At 35.8% G+C, this 20,987-nt stretch overlaps 5 protein-coding genes, 1 long non-coding RNA gene and 2 other non-coding genes across 25 annotated transcripts; 4 read left to right on the top strand and 4 right to left on the bottom strand.

Annotated features, from left to right (window-relative positions):
- Positions 1–40: 40 nt before the first annotated feature.
- Positions 41–112, top strand: TRNAQ-CUG (transfer RNA glutamine (anticodon CUG)). Its single transcript has one exon. It is a non-coding gene; the product is annotated as a tRNA-Gln (tRNA).
- A 917-nt stretch (positions 113–1,029) lies between these two features.
- On the bottom strand, positions 1,030–2,444 carry LOC104702711 (uncharacterized). Of its 4 annotated transcripts, none has more exons than XR_015561234.1 (4): positions 2,026–2,427; positions 1,585–1,723; positions 1,468–1,499; positions 1,030–1,255 (listed from the first exon to the last, which is right to left on the bottom strand). It is a non-coding gene; the product is annotated as an uncharacterized LOC104702711 (long non-coding RNA). The 4 variants fall into 4 exon arrangements; XR_015561235.1 differs by having other exon boundaries at positions 1,030–1,238; XR_015561237.1 differs by lacking the exon at positions 1,030–1,255 and adding an exon at positions 1,847–1,930 and having other exon boundaries at positions 1,288–1,499; positions 2,026–2,413.
- A 1,303-nt stretch (positions 2,445–3,747) lies between these two features.
- TRNAL-AAG (transfer RNA leucine (anticodon AAG)) lies at positions 3,748–3,828 on the top strand. The gene has a single exon. It is a non-coding gene; the product is annotated as a tRNA-Leu (tRNA).
- Positions 3,829–4,069: 241 nt separating this feature from the next.
- LOC104702710 (glycine-rich RNA-binding protein GRP2A) lies at positions 4,070–5,400 on the top strand. 3 transcript variants are annotated; one of them, XM_087457248.1, is made up of 3 exons: positions 4,126–4,451; positions 4,760–5,036; positions 5,067–5,400. In XM_087457248.1, exons 1-3 carry the CDS (start codon positions 4,338–4,340, stop codon positions 5,165–5,167), a joined length of 492 nt encoding a protein of 163 aa, XP_087313374.1. In that variant the 5' UTR covers positions 4,126–4,337; the 3' UTR covers positions 5,168–5,400. The 3 variants fall into 3 exon arrangements, with proteins under 3 accessions (XP_010416924.3, XP_087313374.1, XP_087313375.1); XM_010418622.3 differs by having other exon boundaries at positions 4,070–4,451; positions 4,760–5,400; XM_087457249.1 differs by having other exon boundaries at positions 4,257–4,599; positions 4,760–5,400.
- Positions 5,401–11,322: 5,922 nt separating this feature from the next.
- Positions 11,323–12,501, top strand: LOC104702709 (protein RADIALIS-like 2). The gene is made up of 2 exons (XM_010418621.3): positions 11,323–11,736; positions 12,258–12,501. Exons 1-2 carry the CDS (start codon positions 11,450–11,452, stop codon positions 12,280–12,282), a joined length of 312 nt encoding a protein of 103 aa, XP_010416923.1. The 5' UTR covers positions 11,323–11,449; the 3' UTR covers positions 12,283–12,501.
- A 1,318-nt stretch (positions 12,502–13,819) lies between these two features.
- On the bottom strand, positions 13,820–15,054 carry LOC104702708 (uncharacterized). Of its 2 annotated transcripts, none has more exons than XM_010418620.3 (3): positions 14,829–15,054; positions 14,253–14,470; positions 13,820–14,106 (listed from the first exon to the last, which is right to left on the bottom strand). In XM_010418620.3, the coding sequence occupies exons 2-3, from the start codon at positions 14,457–14,459 to the stop codon at positions 14,011–14,013; spliced, it is 303 nt and encodes a 100-aa protein (XP_010416922.1). In that variant the 5' UTR covers positions 14,460–14,470; positions 14,829–15,054; the 3' UTR covers positions 13,820–14,010. The 2 variants fall into 2 exon arrangements, with proteins under 2 accessions (XP_010416922.1, XP_087315821.1); XM_087459695.1 differs by lacking the exon at positions 14,829–15,054 and adding an exon at positions 14,667–14,811.
- Positions 15,055–15,335: 281 nt separating this feature from the next.
- LOC104702706 (protein transport protein SEC23 C) lies at positions 15,336–19,236 on the bottom strand. Of its 12 annotated transcripts, none has more exons than XR_015561231.1 (11): positions 18,068–18,985; positions 17,826–17,987; positions 17,574–17,739; positions 17,408–17,483; positions 17,157–17,332; positions 16,979–17,060; positions 16,558–16,640; positions 16,311–16,472; positions 15,952–16,215; positions 15,756–15,860; positions 15,336–15,581 (listed from the first exon to the last, which is right to left on the bottom strand). XR_015561231.1 is itself a non-coding variant. In XM_010418618.3 (11 exons), exons 1-11 carry the CDS (start codon positions 18,983–18,985, stop codon positions 15,447–15,449), a joined length of 2,301 nt encoding a protein of 766 aa, XP_010416920.2. In that variant the 5' UTR covers positions 18,986–19,236; the 3' UTR covers positions 15,336–15,446. The 12 variants fall into 12 exon arrangements, 3 of the variants coding, with proteins under 3 accessions (XP_010416920.2, XP_087313372.1, XP_087313373.1); XR_015561225.1 differs by having other exon boundaries at positions 17,597–17,739; XR_015561229.1 differs by having other exon boundaries at positions 17,625–17,739.
- LOC104702707 (universal stress protein PHOS32) lies at positions 19,102–20,738 on the bottom strand. Its single transcript, XM_010418619.2, has 5 exons — positions 20,294–20,738; positions 20,071–20,150; positions 19,655–19,773; positions 19,470–19,546; positions 19,102–19,385 (listed from the first exon to the last, which is right to left on the bottom strand). The coding sequence occupies exons 1-5, from the start codon at positions 20,523–20,525 to the stop codon at positions 19,330–19,332; spliced, it is 564 nt and encodes a 187-aa protein (XP_010416921.2). The 5' UTR covers positions 20,526–20,738; the 3' UTR covers positions 19,102–19,329.
- Positions 20,739–20,987: the final 249 nt, after the last annotated feature.

Below are 20,987 nucleotides of genomic sequence, written 5' to 3'. Positions count from 1 at the left end.
GAAGATGATAAATTAATAATATGTTAGATGTATAGCAAATGGTTCTATGGTCTAGCGGTTAGGACATTGGACTCTGAATCCAGTAACCCGAGTTCAATTCTCGGTAGAACCTTTACTTTTGTATTTATTTATGAATAACTGTTTGGGCTGGGCCTTGTTTTGTGAAATGACTCACAAAGTCTCTCTCTATTCTCCACATAGAAACCCTAATTTATCGTGTATCTGTATTTCAATATGGTGCCCATCTAATGTTGAATTTAATATGCATTCTCTGTTTTACTTGATTCAGTTACTTTGTTAATTAGTAATTCTTTTAAAAAGGCTCGTTTATGAAGAAGCCATATGCTGATGATGAAGATATCGTGGCAGATTAAAATGTTATATTCAGATATGTTACACCATACAATTTTACAATATCAAATTTGCATCATAAGACACTACGGTAGCAATCTGTGATCCGGCTAATGCACAACGACATCAAAGTTAAGAAGTTAACAACGAAATCCAAGTCAGAGAACAAAATGATTATGCAGAATGATATCTTATTGCAGGCATCATATCTAGTTATGTAAAACTTAAAACTACGTACATGATGTGTTTAGCATTTTAAATGTGTAGTCCTCAGGAAAAAACAAGACAAAAACTGAAAGCATCACTACAAGAAAACATAGTAGTTTCTGACGGTCAAATCTGTCGGGAAACATTTGGAAAGAAGCATTTCCAATCATTAACCGACGATAGTTAATCGATCGGAAATCGCTGGTCGAAAATTTATTTGATTGAAAATCGATCGGAAATTTATGACCGAAACGTTGGTTGTAAACCCGTTGGTAAAATCGGTCGGATTTCGGTTAGAAAAATATCGACAAATTTTCGACGGTATAAATCGGTCGAAACAATATTACCGGACGATATTCCGACCGATTCTATAAAAAAATATATATTAAATTTTATATGAATATAATTATAAATTTTGGTCAAATTAATTGAAAATTACAAAAAATAGTAAATTAATTAAAAATCAGAAAATGCTAAATAAACAAATATATATATGTAAATTACTGTCAATAAAACCACAAAACAAATTATTATGTTTTGTAAACACACAACTAAAAACTAGTTAAATTAAAACACAAGTCTAATATGTTGAGTTCATCATCATCTTCGTCTTCAGCGGGAAGAACGTAGAAACCTTTCCATGAAAGACCAAACGCAGGGACCTTACCAAGTCCTGAAGCCTGCAATGAATTGAACACTACAAGACAATATAAATCAAAAACAGAAGAGTAAGACTAATACATATAGTATAAGACTAGATTACATCATCTATACATCTCTGGTAAGAGAGAACCAAAAGTTCCAAAACAAATCTTTGTAATATTCAGAAACAAGGAAACTATATCTACAAAACATGTTTCATATCTTCCTCATAATCACCCAGAGTAAAGTTGATATCAGCATCAACACCTTTAAATTTAATAGCAGCTCGATCATTAGCTCTGCAAGTACAAAACCTTTATCAAAAACAAAAAACCAAACTCGAAACAAACCTGATGAGATGAACAAACACAATCCAAAAATTACCTAGCACCAACATGAGCAGTATCAAAACCACCTACTGCAACATGAGCAGTATTGAAACCATCGACCAGTTCTTCTATAGAAGGTGACTCCTCTATACTGTGAATTTCTCGACCTTGTCCTCTCGTACTCTGGTTTTAGTCTGAACAAGAGGAAAAGTTACAGATTTACAAATTGAATTAGCAATTTAAAAGCAGCAAATTTAAAACACCAAAACAAAGAAGTTCACATAAATCTACTCTTAACTGAAACAATTTAGACATACCCAATAACTTATCTTCTAATCAGTGAGAAGTTTTGTGCAATTTACAATTGCAGAAAACAGAAGTACCAAACAAAGTAATTTAAGCTTTGTAATTCCAGAAATTTATAAAACAAAGAGCTAATATTAGTCTCGTGTTTCTAATAAGTAGGGAAAAGATAAGTAGAAGGCAAGAGCAAAACCGAAATCTAATCTGGAGGTGACGGGCGTACTGTACGGATGCGGCGGTTTCATAACCTCGAAACGTCGTAGATCTTGATTTCGGCGGCCGTAGATCACAATTCCCTCCTTCTCGTTTCTAATTTCCCACCAATTACTCTCCAAGACGCTGGCGGGTGAGGAGAGATGGGTTCAATCGGAGGATTCTACTCCAACATTACGGTATCAGGAGGTAACATTACGTTTGGGTTTGGGTGAGATGGGTTTAGGGTCTGGGAACATGAGGTAGAGGAAGAGACTGAGGAAGAGGAGGCGACAGATTTTGTAGAGGAAGAAGAAACTAAGGAGGAAGAGATCGAAATTAGGTGTGGCTGAGAAAAATTAGGTTTTGTTCTAAGGAGGAAGAAGAGCATAATTATGACGATTATAAGTGTTTGTTTTTTAAAAGAAGAAAAAATAAAATGGTCGTTAATTGGTCGGAAATTTACAGCTGTATACCGACGCTTAAATCGGTCGCGTAAAACCGACTAATTAACAACCGAATATTAAAATCCGTTAGAAATTGGTTGTAAAATAGTCAGCGTCAACCGAATATTAAAATACGTCGGAAATTGGTTGTAAAATAGTCAGCGTTTATCGACAGATATATTCGTTGGAACTATAAATTGGTCGGTAATTGGTCGGTAATTTCCGATCGATTACCAACCAAATTATGTATTTGTCGATTAACGGTTAGAATATGGTCGTAATATATACCGATCATTATATCGGTTGGAAATTCCATCAGAATTGATAATGTTTTCTTGTAATGCATATAAAGAAAACTATGTAACGCGCGCTAAGACTTTGCTCACATAACAAGTTCATGTTGGAGGAAATAAAATAAAATAAAGGTCATAGATGAGGAGCTTTGTGTTATGAGGATTGACATAATATCAGACGCAACTAAAATGATCAAATAAGACGGTGGATGAAATAGCTAGTGGTTTGTTGGGGTAAAAAACGTTTCACCAACAAACTACCAGCTGTTTCATCTACTTACCAAAAGCTGATCTACCGTCTTGTTTGATCATTTTAGATGTGTCCCTATTACATCAATCCTCATAACACAAAGCTCCTCATCCATGACCTTTAACATTGTTATTCATTATATATTGATTAATATACATGCTTAATAAATTAAGTTTTTGCTTACACATGTTAAATTTTATTGAGAACACACATAGGTATAATATAAATAGCATACAATGAAAAATATATTGATTTTGTTAGTTTTTTTTTTTGATTTAGAAAAATAAAATTTTTAAAATAGAAACATGTCAAATCCTGTAAATATAATTAGTCCTACTACGTTTATTAAAAAATAAATATATTTTAACATGTGTCAACATCTAATTAATATATTTGATACGTGTCACGATCTTGTTAATGAGTAATTTTGACATCAAACTTTATATAATAAGATGTTTAATATTTTATTGTCGTTATTTACCACGAACAGTTACAATACCATGTAACACTCTTTTAGATATATATAATTTGGTAGTCATATATAACATAGTCATAGTAAACTAATGAAGATCAAAATTTTGTTTGCTTTAAATTTCTGATAGACGAAAAGACTTGATTATTCAGAACAACTTAAAAGAAAAATCAAAAATGTAAAACGAATAAAACTACAGTAGGTAAAATTAGGGTTTTAATTATCGTTTCTAATATCATGCACATGAGTGATGATCACAAAAGTTGATATGGCCGAGTTGGTCTAAGGCGCAGGATTAAGGTTCCTGTCCGAAAGGGCGTGGGTTCAAATCCCACTGTCAACAAAATCATTTTTTTTGTTTTCTGTTTGCTTTTTCTTCGTCTGGCCAACTACACCGACCCAATTATTGAAGCCCAATTGTTCCGGCCCAGTGTAATTATGATAACTTGAGACTTAAGGGGGGTAAAAGTGTCATTTCGAGACATGAGATATTTTGCCTCTCCTCCACTGAGATATTTTTTTTTTCCTTGGGACAAAGAAAATATCTTTCCTCGCATGGTCGTCGTCGTTTTTTCCATTATTTCGCGCATTAAAACAAAAAAAGTGTCACGTGATATGTTCCCCAACCACTACGATTTTTTTTTTTTTTTTGTGTGTATGTGTGTAAACCACACATTTAACCATGGTTAAACCAATCTTTCACTAAACCCTAGAAAATATCTTAACCTTGGGTTAGTCATCATCTCAGCCTCCCTCCTCCCATTATATATTTGGAGACTTCGTCTTCCTCATTCTTCATAAATCTCTTTCGTCCCTCACTGTTAAACCCTAGATCTTTCTTCCTTTTTCTCAATGGCGTCCTCAGATGTTGAGTACCGGTGCTTTGTTGGAGGTCTAGCCTGGGCCACCGATGACAGAGCTCTTGAGACCGCCTTCTCTCAATACGGCGACGTTGTTGATTCCAAGGTCTGTTACACGCCGAGATCGGACTCCGAGTGATCATCCTCGACGGATCTGTTCCGATCTTGTGTTTCTCTGTTACTTGATTCGATTACTCTGTTACTATTCGTTCCTTCTTTGTTACTACTACTGTTACTTGTTTTTTCTCTAATCGGTACGTTCATCTTCCTGCTTCTGTGAGCCCGGAGATCGATCGTTTTTTTTTTGTTTAAAATCTGTTACTTCTGTAGATCTCATCCTTTTTTTTGATAAACTTTGTTGGATTGTGTTGCTGATTTTGATTTGTTATCTGTTGTTGTGTTGAAACTATACAGATCATTAACGATCGTGAGACCGGAAGATCAAGGGGATTCGGATTCGTGACCTTCAAGGATGAGAAATCCATGAAGGATGCGATTGAGGCAATGAACGGACAAGAGCTCGATGGTCGTAGCATCACCGTCAACGAGGCTCAGTCACGAGGAAGCGGTGGCGGAGGCGGCCGTGGTGGTGGTGGCGGTGGATACCGCAGCGGAGGCGGTGGCGGTTACAACAGCGGTGGCGGTGGCGGAGGATACGGTGGAGGAAGACGCGAGGGAGGATACAGCGGCGGTGGTGGCGGTGGTTCTTACTCGAGAGGAGGTGGTGGCGGAGGATACGGTGGTGGAAGACGTGAGGGTGGAGGAGGTTACGGTGGTGGTGAAGGAGGAAGTTACGGAGGAAGCGGTGGAGGAGGATGGTGATTCCTTTAATTAGATCGGGGATTATTCTGAAAACTCTCTTTATCCCTCTCTCTCTCTCTGTCTCGTTATGCTTCTGTTTGGTTGTGTTTGGTTCCTATCAGTCTCTTTCGGTTCTCTGTTTCAGCTGCTTAGAGTTGATGTAACAGTTTCGTGATTTAGGTATTTTGGTATCTGGAAACGCAAATGTTAAGTCACTCTTTGGTTCTCTAAATAACAAAATTTTCTTCACCACATTTATCTATTTTTTTGTTTGGTTTCTCTATATAACTTGATTTGGTCTGTGATTAAATCTTATATTATTTTGTATGATTAAAAATCCTCTTTTAAGTTCAAAGATCTTACAACTCGGCTCTCTCTAGTAGATTTAAAAATCCTCTTTTAAGTTTAAGTTCAAAAACCCACTTCTGAAATGCCGTTAATTGCAAATTTGTCCATCTCGGCTCTCTCTAGTGCTCAACTATCACGCGTAGAACTGTTTATGAGGGAACCGCATACCATCAAGTACGTATGTATCGTTTACTGAAGATCAGTCACCATCCTAATGGAATCCCTACTCCTTTCATAAAGGCTAACAAATCCAATGAGATCTCTTCTCTTTCTATTTTTTCCTATTATGTTTATTCGATTCTTTGTCATATTTGGTATTAGATCTAGTAAAAAAAAAAGGTAATAGAGCTTATCTCGTCAACAAAGAGATTCAATACCATAAAAAGACTTAGATGAAATAAGAAGAAGGCCCAATTTGGAGAGAACCCTTGTAGAAGCCTGCCAACCACCTTAGGAAATCGAGGTGATCTGGCCCAGTGATTCATACAAATTCGGTTCATACGTCCATCCCTTAATAATCATTTTTGATGTTTGTAATGCACTATGAATTTTATGGATGTATGAACCGACGAACTCCATCATAATACACTAGGAATTTTCAACATGTTACAAAAACTATTTTCGTGATTATAACTTTTTTTTTAAAAAGAAATAAGTATAATTTTTGTTTATTGCTGTGTGCATCTTCTTACAGAAAATGTTTATGTATGAATTCACAAAAGAGATGCAAAACTAGTAGTAAGTCAAGAACTTTATTATAGACAAAGTGAAGGTCGTTTGAGACAATATGTTTGGTTTGCAAGATTCAAGATATAGGTTCGTTATGATAGACATTCTAAATCTTTATCCATTATGATAAAGATTCGTGGTAAAAACACAACATCGTTTCGAGAAGAACAAATCCAACAACTATATAATATATGTTTTGTATTTGCAGTTTTGGTCAAAATGCTATATATTTTTGCGTTACTTTTTTACGGTTTGTTTGATTATATCGCCTGTGGTGCACGTTGGCAATGGTAATGACTCCGGCCATGAGACTGTATTCGAATTTTTTTTGTCAAACAGTATATCTTTTTCCATTGTTTGGGACCTTACTCGTCTTGGTTGGTCCACCACTCGTGGTTGAATCAAATAAAGTGGATTTAGACTTGGTTACTAGCAAAGAAATGGCTAAGGTTACAATCGTTGGCCCTTAAAGCCACAATTAGAGAGACAACCACTAGTAATTAACAAAAGAGAAGCATAAGATTACTAGAGAGCCTCTACCCTCTATTACTTCTAAGTTCTAACATAGCATAAGTAAATAACATGTATTTGTTGAGAATTTAATTGGTTTAATATCAGGTTAAAACATAATTGGTATTAAACCACAATACAAATATATATAACATGTAAATACGCAATTAATAAATTAACCAACAAATATATAAGCCAACTAAAGGAAACACTCTTATATTTATTTGTAAATCACTCACAATACAAAGTTTATAATTTGATAGTAAAAACACTCAAATCTCACACCACTCTTTATTTTCTCAAACCTCACACACTCACTTATTTTGCTTGATATTGCAACTTCTCTTTATTATATTGGATGCTATAGGATGATATGCTCTAGCTTGATCTCTCTCTATTTATAGAAAGCTTGCAGCCCACTTTTGTTGACAAACATAACAGCCACCACTTCTTATTTCAAAAATAGAAGCACCATCCATTACCTTCTCTTTTTTACTTTGGATAAAAATTTGTTTCGCATGTGAAAGTGATGATGAATTACTTTCAACAGTATTAGGATAAAGATCAAAGAAGAAGATACAATTTTTTTTGCGTCTAACCAGTTTAACCAAACTAAAGAATAGATGATTTCATCTGGAGTAATTTAATTTTTCTTTCTTTTCTATATTTAGCCAGAAACAAACAAAACTGAAAAAACTTTGAAAGATTTATTCTTTTTGGTATGTTTCAAAAAGTATCCATTTTATAATTTGTAGTGACGAACAACCTTCGACACCATGGATGTATTGTATCTCCAGCATTAGATCTCTGTAACTAAACTTTTGGGTGATCGAAGATGCGAGAATATAAATCCTATGTGCCTAATTCAGAATTTGAGTTGGCTTGTAAGAATATGTTTTTGTGGTTTATGCACGTACGGTCTCATTTAGAAGACAAACGACAGTAGGACTGTTTCTCCCTTGAGATCCTTACCGCACCGGTACGAGAAAAGTGATGAAGTCACTACCTAATATAATGTGACTTTTCTGTTTATATATGTTCCAATACATATATACCGTTCTCTACTTTGCAAATATAAGTGGCAAGATTACGTAGAAACATATATCCATGTTGTTGATTACATACAGTTGGTTATTTTAGATTATATTAGCGAATAAGTACTTATATATCTATAAAGTTGATTACATTAACAGGGACTTGCTTCTTGTTAAATAAATTTACATGGATTTAACTATATCCAAACGTGTTCTTTTTATTTAAGATTTGTACAATCAAATTACATTAGTTAATATTTACTAGTAGTTAATTAATTATACACCCAATAGTTAACTTTGTTATATTACCAAATAGTTAACTACATCTACATATAAAACATAGCTACTTCATTTCTTTGTTTTCCTCAATTTATCTTCATTTTCGACCACAACTTGTATGTCTTGTTGTAATGAGTTTAAGATCTTGTTTATTGTAAACAGAGCAAAAGAAATAAGCTTTTTCAGAGAAGGTATATTAAATTAATAGTAACAAGTTATTCAAGAAACTTAGAGCAACAGTTTTATGTATAGGATTTGCTGCAAACATTACACAAAAACAAATCATCACAAGAACACAGTTCTATGAATGCTTGCTTCCATTTACCCTGTCTCAAAAGATTAACATCAATTATTATATTGAAAGCAAGTATAAATATTTATGTCCTTGTATATTCTCTCTTCAACCAATCAAAAATTTCCTAAGTTCTCTACTCAAATATTCCAAGAAACAACCAAAAAAAGTATCTCTACTGTTATAGGCTACTATGGCTGATTTAGGACCAGGCTTGTGTCTGTGGATACTTTTTTCCCTCAAATGGGAATGCCTCTTATGGATTCTTGGTGATAAAATGCCATTTCCTTCTTTTGTGTAAAGTTTGTCCGAATACAATTTTATGAAAGGGATCATTCTTTTGGTGATAATAATATCTCACCACTAGCCATGAAAACATAATATTGAGCTACAGAAACTTCCATTATAGTGATTACTTCAGGTTCGGGTTCTTCTCCAAGTTGCTAAAGGAGCAACCACTAGGAGAGGAATCAGAATACTTACTTCTTGTTTTTTTGCAAGATTGAGGATAAGTATTCCATATATATATATATCGACAGAGAATTTTGTAACAAAATATAATGCTTGCTCTTTACTTTCCTTTTCATCATGATTCCTTGTAAGCTACTCCAGGTAAATTCTCATCAATGATCACTTTGGCTAGAATCAAGCAAGACCTGTATAGTATTGGAATCAAACCCTCGATCGAGCCTTTACAGATGCTACTATCATCAGGGCTGGCTACCATAGTGAGAAAGTAAAAAAAAAAAAAAGCATCTTACTATAATAAACAACCAATTGACCTTATGAACTCAAGATTATCGTTTTCACAGTTTAAAGTTTTTTCATAAACTTGAGACCTAAATGTGAGGAAAGTGTTTCTTTTTTTACCATTTCAATACCTAGGCAAAGAGGGTCAGTTTGAAGAATCGTGACGATGAGAATATAGGTAGTGCAATGCCTACTAGCAGCATTTCTTGGCAACTTGCAAATCTATATATTATCTCCGAGATATATTGTGCCAAAAGTCTCATAATTATTATTAAGATTCTTTCTCTGTTTAAAGTTTTCCTTCTTGAGAAGAAGTTTCGCCTCTACCTTATAACCAAACCATGACATCTCAGCAACAGAACCACCCATATCATAACTAGAATCAAAATATCTACAGTTTGAGATAATTTGGTGAAATTATATATATATATATATATATATATATATATATATGTATTTCATTTGGCTCGCAAAAAGAAAATATCTGATATTAGTGCTTATATTGGCATGTATCAAACAACAGGGCAGACTAAATTAAAGCTAAGTATCATACGACCTCAAAAAGGGAATATCATCATATACTTTGCAAAGCTAATACCGTTTAGTGAATGGATAAACACTATAACCAAGAAAGATCCAAGAAGACTATGTAGACACTAACTTTACATACTACTTGGGGTCTTTTGATAATTTACCTGAATAAGACTATGAGTATGGTCTTCCATCTCCCAAAGCACCTTGAATCACCTGTGTTTCCGAGAGAGGAAACTCTTGAGATTTTAAATGATCAATGAGTCTACTTTATTATGAGTAAAATCAAACAACGAGTGGATAACTAATGAACAAACCTTTGTTGCAGGACAAAAAAATCTTTAAAGAATGATATAACTATGAAACGAAATGCTCACTTTCTCAGTTAATTAGAATCAAACAAGAACAAGTGGACTATTTACGTTTGTTTGTCTTTTTGCCAAGTATGTATATATCCCTATCGTGCATTATTTGGTGCTATCATTTTAGCAACCTAATTTAGTTACAAGACAATAATCTATATGCCCATCCCAACCCTGGATTCTTACCAAACAAGGTAATTAAATGATCATTTGAAATCATATATAAGTGGTGATAATACGACAAACACATCATCATAACATGTGAATATTTAAGTCATGGGCTAGCTCTCTTAAAGAGTGGGTACAATCTCACCAACATCAACAATAACAACAACAAGAAAACTCACAGCTTAATGAAATTATTATAAAATCACATCAATACTATAAGACAGCTGTAAAAATCTTTGGCTCTTGCCCAATCCATATTCAATAATTCAAACAACCAAAGAAGAGTTAACAAGAAAAAACAATTTGAATATCCCACCAAGAAAAGTGACTATTTAACAAATTAACCACCAAGAATCCATATTAGACAATATATGACCAAGAAAAACATAGTTGCCTAACTTCAAGGAGATGGACCCAACATGCATGCCAAGAACAAAAAAGAAAAGGTAGGTAAACAATGTTGACCTTTTTTTTTCAACAACAAAATGTCGATGATAGTACGGAAAGTTCTAATACAGCTAGGATAACTTTAATATGGTGGTTCATATATGGCAGAGAATCTTAAGGTAAAGACCACATGAGAATATATAGTTTATGGTGAACACACGAAAAGCTAGCTCTCTAACCTTTTTTTTTTGTTTGTGGATACAAGTTGATCCTCACATTATGTTTCAAAGATTTTTGATAAGAGGAAATCTGAATAGTCAATGAAAAATCATCTGTTAAATAGACATGTCCCTAACTTTTAATCCATCCAAAAGACTTATAATTTTCCTCAGTTCCACGAGCACGTGAGCTTTGCGTTGTGATTAGAGACCAGACTGTTCCATGACTTATAATATCATAGGCCTAACTAATTTATTTATTACCTAAACTGTTTCTTTTGATAACAAGAGCTTAATCTATAAAGAATGACGTAAGAACCACTAATTTGGAAAGAAAAGTAAACATATTAGTTATAACATTTATAGAAAAGTGTCTCTACGGGAGCATCATATGCCAAATGTGGATGGAGAAACGCAATCTTTAGGTGATTAGTATTGGATCTTTGATACTGATCTCCACAAATTTTGTTCCTCATATTCTCTTCTAGCCATAGCGACAAAGACTTTAAATTCTCTTTGTTTTTGGCAAAATATATTTATCTTTTTAATTACAACTGGTCCTACCCCTACCTCAATCTCTTTATAAAGAGCAAGGACTCGACGACATCTGTGCAACACATCATTTCCTCAGAATCTCTCTTTCCTATAGGGTTTATAATTATTATTATTACACACACAAGTTTTAAACACTCACAATGGCGTCAGGCTCAATGTCTTCTTATGGCTCATCAGGCTCGTGGACTGTTAAGCAGAACAAAGCCTTTGAGCGTGCTCTAGCGGTCTACGACCAAGACACTCCTGACCGTTGGTACAATGTTGCTAGAGCCGTTGGTGGTAAAACACCAGAGGAAGCTAAGAGACAATATGAACTTCTCGTGCGTGACATCGAAAGCATCGAGAATGGTCATGTCCCGTTCCCTGACTACAAGACTACTGGAGCTACCAACAGAGGCGGCGGCAGGCTGCGTGATGAGGAAAAGAGGTATTGTTTTTGCAATCTAAATTATACTAATTATGACTAATCAACTTAGTTTATCCATAATAATAGCCCACACTATAAGATACCTTTATAGACAAGTTCTATTCCTGTGCCATGACAATATAACACAAGAAAGGGCATTGTCTGTTTCAGCATAAAGCTATTGTGTTACTTTACAAAGATTCTATTGACTTCTCTCTCTCTCTCTCTCTCTCTCCCTCTCTGCCCCTCATATTAAGCTATGAGAGGCTCTAAATCAGCCAAGTGTTCTCTTGTCAAGTGTTCTTTAGACTTTATCACAACCAAACTTAATTTTGCTCCCACAATAACATATGCCTAGAATTATTCCACACAAAAAAAAAACTGATTCCCAAATCTTTCCCCTAAAGAAACTTCCAAAAACAAAAAAAAAAATCCTCATCATGGAAATAAAATTTATTTTATTTTATTTGACATGCAAAATTAAATCAAAACAAACATGATTTTAATCTGTATATTAACAAATTTTTTTGTTGTTGTTGCAGGATGAGAAGCATGAAGCTGCAGTGAAACAAGAAGAAGCAACCAAAGACCTAAACTACTACGTAAGAAAATAAAAGAGAACCAACGCCGAGAGATGTGTTTTGTTTGTTTGTTTTTTAAATTAATGTTTTTAATTGGTATTTTCACGAAGCTTGTTAAGCAATTTGTATTATATGTTTAGGGTTTCTTCGTAATGAAAAATCCTATGTCTCTGAATCAATTATAATGTTGATCATATTATTATCATTATTTATGCTTAATTAAACAAATCATTCGGTCACGGATCAGCAAAAACAGAAAATAAAATAATAACCTCGAAATCAACGAACCAATCAACAAAACTGAATCTATATGCATGGTGCTTCGTAATGGAAAAATCCAAAGTCAGTTTATAATATTTTGATTAGACTTAATAATTAATGGAGAATCCAATCCAATAATGCAAAAGGATATGAGAACCGGACAAAGAAGAAGGTCTCGAAATCAACGCAACCAATGAATCTCTCTATATATGTATAGGGTATTGGTTGAAAAATTATCAAAATATTCAGAACGTTTTGATAATTGGTGAATCACTGTTTTTAATGACACCTAAATTATGTCACGGGGCCAAAATATCTGCAATTTTTCGGATTCGCAACCTTTCAAATTCCATCGAAATCAAAAAGAGAGAGTTTCAAAGATTTTGGAATTTCATAGGAAAAAAAAACAAAAAATGGGCGAAAAGGCTGATGCTTGGAAAAATACGTCACTTAAACAAAACTACATATACACTTTAGATATACTATACGGATACGAATTTGTATATATGTGTACGGATACGAATTTGTACCCACGTATACGATATACGAATACATACATGCATGCAAAATGAACCAAGGCAATAATTCTATAAAAAAAAAAAAATGAAAAAGAATGAAGTATAGAAACTAGATAAAAGAAATCCAATGTCTAAAGTTGCTATACTCAACAAAAATAATATTATTCTTGAGGGACAAGTAAAAATTTGTTATGTTCTCAAATAAATTTAGTAATATACCCTTTGAGAAGTAGAGAATTTTTTATTCACAAAAGGGAAATCGTTTCTCCGTTCTCCTATTCGACGGTTTTGTTCGTCATTGCTGTGTCACCTTTGCATTTCTTGCTGAAGGGTTTGGTTCGAAGGGGATCCTTAATTAGAAGCCAAGGATGGGAATGAGATCTGTTATCTAGATTGTTGTTAGCTTCCCTTAATTTTATCCCTTTTGTCTCTCTTTTGAGCTCTTTATAATATTAGTTGCCAGACCAATTTATTGACCTTTTGGCTTTGTTTAATTACCCACTAAGTTCCTAAATACTACTACTAGTCAGTTGTAATTAATGATCCCTGTGGAGACAATTAATTCTCGTTACCTAGCTTGATCAAATAGAGTCAGTTTCTATTGCTAGCGAAGACTACTACAAGTCCACATCATCAAGAGAGAGTTGCAGGTTCGTAGACTACGGGTGAGATTGAATATGATTTTCTGAGCCTCATCAGGAGATATAGATGAATATTTGTATCCAATTGAACTTAGTAAATAGATGATGATTAATGCAATTCAATTAATGGTCTAGAAACAAGTTATATGATTTAGAAAGGATTAAAAGATAGAAGCGGGTTCTAAGAGTATTATATCAACACCCACAGAAAAGTTAAAACAGCAAAAAAAAAATAAAAAACACTTCATAATCTTCATCTGAGCTCACTAGCCATGTGAATCTCTCTCTCTCTACTTAGTTAGAGCTGCCCTGAAGAGGAGCGTGAATCTCGACGACTTCCTTAGCCTCAGCTTGCTTCTCATCCGTCTTCGAAAAGGTCGTCCCGAATATCTAACAACAGATCCAACCACATAACAAATTAGAACAGAGATAAATCATCATGCATGCATTCTAATCAAATCATGAAACAAAGGATGTATCAAACACAAAAAGAGTTTCAGATTTTCAATATGAGTTTGTTAATTTAGTAGACAAGCCTTGTTCATGGTCTCATTGAAACAAGTCTTGTGTTCATCCATAGAGGCATGGATGAACTCATCCATGTGATCCTTGAGGTTCTCAAAGAAAGTGGCACTCTCATCCTTCACCCTCTTCCTGCATGATGATAATGGCTCTTGAGGCTTCGGTGGGTTCTCTGTTTCGATTTGCTTCGTCTCCACGGTTTGATTTGTCTGTGAAGCCATTATTACTTCTCCTGTTCCATAAAACAAAAGTTATGTTAAATCCAATAATCAAAAACCCTAAAGTCTTTTAAGAACCCTAAAGTCTCACAAACATAAACATCAAAACCCAAAACCCATTCGAATTCTCAATCTCAACAACAACAACAATTAAACAAGATCATCAAAGATAAACAAACTCCACAAAAAAAAAGAAAGAAAGATACCCACCAAGTGTTCGACCAAATTCCTAACAGAGATTTAAAACAATAACTAAACGATTTCTCTCTAAATTTTCCAGAGCGATGAATCTCGTAAAACAGAACTCACCATCAGCATCGTTATAAGTAGATAAATTAATGGAAGAAGAGATTCGAAACTAAGAAAAATTACCTGAATCTCTTTGTTTCTCTTCTTTGGCTTTCTCTGCAAGTTCTTTCTCCTTCTCTCTTCTTCTTCTTCTTCTGTTGTTCTTTTTTTGCTTTCTCTGCAAGCACAGAGCCGATATATAGAGTTTCTCGGTTATGATCAGGTGCGGGTAGAACACGCTAGATGCCCTTGATGCGCAAGCAACCAAACGCAGCGTTTTAGAATTAATTTTTGTATCTTATTTTTACCCGTTTCTTCAGATTTGACCCCTTTCTTTTTTAATTGTGTACAAAGGTCCCTTGTTGGAAACTGTATAAATATTCTTCTAAATTAAGTTTTGACCCTTTAACTTTCATGAATCTTTTATTTTTCGCTTATACATATATTTTCGATATGAATGCCATCGAGTATGGTTTTTGTTGCTTTTCCTTTTTTTAAATGTTAAATTTGTTTTGGTGATTTTCCTTATTGATTTAGGAGGTTTTAAACCTTTAAAGTACTTTTACTTTTCGGTTTAGGACACTCTTATGATCAGTGTAAAAAGGTAACTTGCCTATAATTTTTCCTCACTTTCTCACGCAAACAACAATATCTATTACGAGTTTGCAAAGTCGTTAGCTAAAATGGCGGGGCTCATTATTATCAGCGAACAATGAGTCGTCTAAGATGATCAAGAAACACAGACAAGCTAACATCATCTGTGAAAACATTACTTTCGCCGGAAAAGGGAGCATCGCCACCATCAGAAGGATTCAGTTTTGCTAGAAGAAAACGAGCCTGCAAAAAATACACACAGCAAGATAAAGAACTAAAAAAAACTATAATAACCAATCAATGGACCACTTATTACATATAATTTGGTCAGGATATTGACCAAAGGGAACCTCTAGCTTGGAACTTTACTAATTCTGGTCAGAAAATGGAGGGGGATGTGCAAAGAAGGAGAGGTACCTGTGAACCGTACTGATCGCATATGACAAGACGCGGAGAGGGAAACCTTTCACTGATGATTGTGTCTGTGAAGTCACGAGGTGATTGCAACAGATGCTTAAATGCCTGGCACAAAGGATACAAGTTTTTTGAACATCACACTATAAAAGACATCTTTTTCTCATATTCTCTTCTAAGGTGATAGATATGACAATACCTGGTGTTCAGGTTGATTATGGTATCCAGCTTTTCGCCATTGGGCGATGGCAGAGCCGTGAAATATTACAAGGGTGAAGTATGAATCCAACAGTAGGATTCTGTCAGCTGCAATGGATGCTACATCTAGAAGAATTGGTTCTGGCTGTGAATGGAGTGAGAAGGCAACCAGTGAAGGTTGAATCATTACGATTGAGTTAGAAACGTTCTCTCGGTACAGCAGCATCCGGAAATATGCCGTCTCATCTGGGCTGTTGTTAAAGACCTACAAAAAGGGAAAGCCAATTGAGCTCAGAAGATAAATTGTGTGTTTAAACTATATCACTCTATCATGAATATATGAGCAGCGCAAACGAGTACCTGGACAAACTGAGATCGACGCAAGTGAAACACAAACTGCGGGAAAATTGATAACTGAGAAGACAAGCTAAAGGAAGAAGGATCTCCTTTCTGGTAATCTCCAAACCAGGTGCATAGATTTATCAAAGCTTTGTCAACCCACCTTTGGGGATTAAACTCAAGCTGCAACAGATAAAAAAACCTAAGAAACACTAGAACATAATATCATCTAGCTTAAGAAATCTAACTAGCTCTCATCACCGAGTACCTGAGTCTCCATTTTGAAGGAAAGAAGTCGTGCCATGACTACAGCAGCTGCTTCTTGGTCAAAGCCATTGCTCAACTCCTACACTTCAGAAAGCAATTTCAAAGGAATAATTAGAGACCATAGTTTAATGAAGAGAGAAACAGGAACAGTCTAGCCATGTACCAAACCGCTGAAGATTTCTCAAACCTGGCTTCGTTTCACTACCTAGAATGGATTACTAAGAGCATAAGAAGAAGTAAACCTTAAAGTTCTACAATATAACAGGTGTGGCACCTCGTCGCTCATATATATATTATTACACCCACCAATCATACTGGAGTGGCAATATAAATATTGTCCTCTAAACGTTATAAGAATCTCTTTCCCCACTTCATCCAATTGACTCCCTATTTAAGACTGTAATATACTATGTGAAACTTGCCTGTAAGCTTTCGGTTCCCATTACCCATCTTCTTGAAAGAGTTGTTACCCGGAGTCTTGTTTGACCATTTGAGTGCTGATAGCTGCAGAAACATTAGTATTGTAAGCAGAAAATGTGTCAAGTTATTACATCCATAACTTGCAATAATAATTTTAGTAGAAAACTAGAAATCCCTTACTATGTTAAAAATTGAAAGTAAAACTGATTGCTTTGAGACTGCAAAACAATTTCAGCTGTATCCCTTTTAGCAATTTCAAAAACCAAACATATGGAAGTGTTTTTGTCGAGGCCACACATCTTCCATGCACTTGTGTGTCCCTGACCGATGGCAGTGTCAGAGCACAATGGTCCTTTCTGCAAACAATCATCAGAAAGTGATCACAAAAAGCTCAAGGAAAAAGGTAAACCTTTGACAGTTTCATTCAATACCTTCTCAAGAGATGCGCATGGGCCAATAATTCCCTGAACTTTGATATCCTTTGAACAGTTAATTTCAAATATACCACTGCAAGAGAGAAACATATCATCAGAATCAACTCGCTGAAGATGAATATGGCAGACAATAGGTTGTTTATTTTCGATAACGAAAACATACATGAAAGTTAGGTAAGCCATTACCATGAGGACAAGCGTAGATCATTTTCACCTGACTGAAACACGCGTTTGAGAGAATCCCTAAAAACTGAGTGGCCAAAACTTTCAGCAAGCACGACAAATCCACCAGTCTGCTCAACTGCAACTTTGAGCTCAGCAATGCCTACCTAAGAGATACACATATTAAATCAAAATGGTAGCTGCGACTGCGAAACAAGAAAGACATTACAAACCATTTTCTCCACCCAATCACCTGATCAACGGAACATGCAAAAACATCAAGAACATGTCCCTGATGAACAAGTTGTTTCGCAAGTGTCTCATAGAACTCCACCGCTTTGTGGTAATATAAAGCAGACTCTTTATCAATGTCCTTATGAGAACGAATTGGATCAGAAAGCTCCCGAGATACAATCTACAGAACAAAGATCATCAGCTAACTTGGAGTTTCCACCAACAGGAAATAATACTAAAAGAAAGGACGAAGAGACTTACAGCTCCAGGGCCTTCAGTGGAAGGTCCTCCTATAAAAGCCATGATTCTAGCAGCAGAGCCAGGAAAGCAAGCTCCTAAGAGACCAGCAGCGATTCGGAGGGCAGCACCAGTGCACCTGACAGGGCGGTGATCAGCTGCAACGAGCCAAGGACTGCTTTCCAGCTCCTCGATAACAGAGTGAAGAGCAAACTGGCAATCCGAGACGGGTAACAGAAACCGTGCAATGTCGTCGGAAGAGAGACCATCACGAACACCGGCGATAACACCGGAAGAAGGTTTAGGGTTCTTGACGAAGAAACTAAGCTGATCCAAGAGCTGATCTTTGGTACAATCTTTCTTCCCATGGAAGAAGTAAGATTTGGTGCAGTGTGGGAACCCTAGCTCGTAAACACGGACTAACGAATCGAAGGTAACGAGACCGACGACGGAGGTGTCAGGAAGAAGATCAAGAGCTTGGAAGAGAGATGATTTGAGGAAATCGAGTTCTTCATAGATCAAGCAATTATCAACGACGAAGACGAACACAGGAGGAGGAGGAGGAGAAGGAGGAGAAGAGAAGGAGTCGCAGAGATACTCAACAGTCGTGGCGTTAGGAAAAAGCTCCGGCGGGAGACTATTATCGGCGATTGAAGAGTAGTTTCGCGGGAAAGGATTCCGATGGAAGCAGAAAGGACAACCCCAGATAGAGGCGGAGAAATCGACTACGGAGTAAGGGTTTAGAACGGAGCGACAGGTTCGGCAACGGAGAGGAGAGTAAGGTAAGAGAAGGGAGTGAGATCCAAGAGGTTTCAAGAGTGTGTAAATGGCGGAAACTGGAACTTCGGAGTCGATGGCTTGTTCCTTCTTCGTTGCGACGGGGATGATGTTCCATGGCATCCTAACACCATCTTGAGCTTCGAGCTCTCCAAACTCCGCCATGGTTTGACCCTATCAAATCTCTCTATTGTTTACAAAAGACGCACACCAAGTGTTCGATGAAATGCGTCAAAGAAAATTCCACAACATATAATAATAACTTATACTAGAAGAAAGCGTTAAAGAAGCTTCGTTTACTAAAAACACATCGCACACCATTACATACAATAAATCTCATTCCTGAGCAAGTGTTTTAATTCAAAAAACTTGAAACTACAAAAGCCAAATCAACACACACACAGAAGAACCAAAACAACATACACTGAACCAAAGACTGCAACAATAGCAAGAAAGATGGAAAACAAAACAGTCTTGGTGGAAATACTTGTACGATCATCTTTATGGTTTTAGTCTTTTAGATCCCCTGATCGTTTCCAGTCTACAATCGACTCATCTCCAGCTTCTGCTTTATACAACATAAGGTTATAGTTATATACGAGAACGATTTGCTAAAAATCACTCGGATTGAAAAGATATATTAATGTACCTGTCCCAGGAACAATAATGACGGGAGCGGATTTGCAATTGTGGAAACAATACTCGCTAACGCTTCCTTGTAACACGCTGCAGAAGAATTACAAAAGAGAATCATGAAATCAAGAAACTATAAGAAAAAAAAACTCAAAAGATATATTATAGATCACAACTAGTATTTGGTCTTGTATATCTAACCTTCTTACTAAGCTCCGGCCTCGTGTACCCAAAATCACAGCCGCAGGCTTAAGTCTCTCTGCTTCCTTGCAAATTACTTTACCAGCATCGCCTTCAATGACACGAGCCACACACTTCACCTATAACATAACAAACCAGTATCAAGCCAAGTCAGTATATGAAATGCATACAATGTCTTCAAGCAAAACCGCACCAGAGATTTTGTATCTAAGCAAAAAACGACAACACTAAGCTACACAGCAACAACATATGACTACTACCAACACTAAGTTTACATATTGTTTCTATAGCCAGCCACCTAATTCATTGAATTGTAATTCTCAGACCCTAACTTAGCAATCAAGAAACTGATTTCTCTTCTCCAAATATAATAGAGCAACGCAAAAAGAGAAACATAAGGTAAAGTAAGCAATAACCATGGCGACTTGAAAAGCCTCAACAGCGAGTTTCTCCAGCAGCGCTTGGCTCGTCTCATACACAACATCGTTCTTAACACCTACGAAGAAAGACCAAAAAAAAAAAAAAAAAAACAGAGGTGGATCAAAATCTGCGATTTTCAGATCTGGAATAGCAAAATCAACACGAAATCGAACTATCAAAAGATTCACATTGACCACAAGATAAAGAGAGAGAACGAACTTGAGACGACGTGAACAAGGTGAAGAGTATCGGCGAGACGACAGAAATGAGCAAGAGCCCAGTCAAAGGCGTGTTTGCTATTGGGACCATGATCAACGGATACGATTACGTCTCTTCCTCTTCTCCTCTCTCCGCTCTCTCTCTCCAACTCAGGTTCCGGCACTACAGGAATCAACGACGGCAACACCACTTCCCTGAAAGTGTACTCTTCATCCTCCGGCAAAGCATCCATTTCCGACCAAACAAGAAAAAAAGACTCAAACTTTCTAAAAGATATCGAGATTTCGATTAATGGGTTCGGTTGAGTTTTCGATTTTTAGGTCTCCTTTATGGTCTTTGGCGGATTTAGCGAGTCTTTTTATATTTTGGTTTTGGGGGAGTTGGATGTTTTGGTTGCTTTTTTGACGCATCGTGAGCCCACAGTTCTCTGTCGGCGGCTTTCCAGAAGTAATTAATTAATTGAATGAAAGTCATTAATAATTTCGCTTATTTTGTTTGTTGTTAATAGATTTACTCCATATTATTAGACCCAAAACCCTTCGTCATGTGACTAGGAATGTTACAATACTGATGTTAAAGAACATGAGAATTCATCATTATCATATTCATATGCATACAAACTACTAATTCAAGACCTATTATGCGATCAAAGCATATAAATTCAATTAGTAAACAAAAATTCGTTGACTTTGGA

This window comes from Camelina sativa, chromosome 7 (genome assembly GCF_030686135.1).
Source record: "Camelina sativa cultivar CO46 ecotype springtype chromosome 7, ASM3068613v1".
In the NCBI taxonomy this organism is placed as follows: Eukaryota; Viridiplantae; Streptophyta; class Magnoliopsida; order Brassicales; family Brassicaceae; genus Camelina; species Camelina sativa.
Note: the sequence above shows the minus strand (reverse complement) of the source record. Positions and strands in the feature narration are given on the sequence as shown.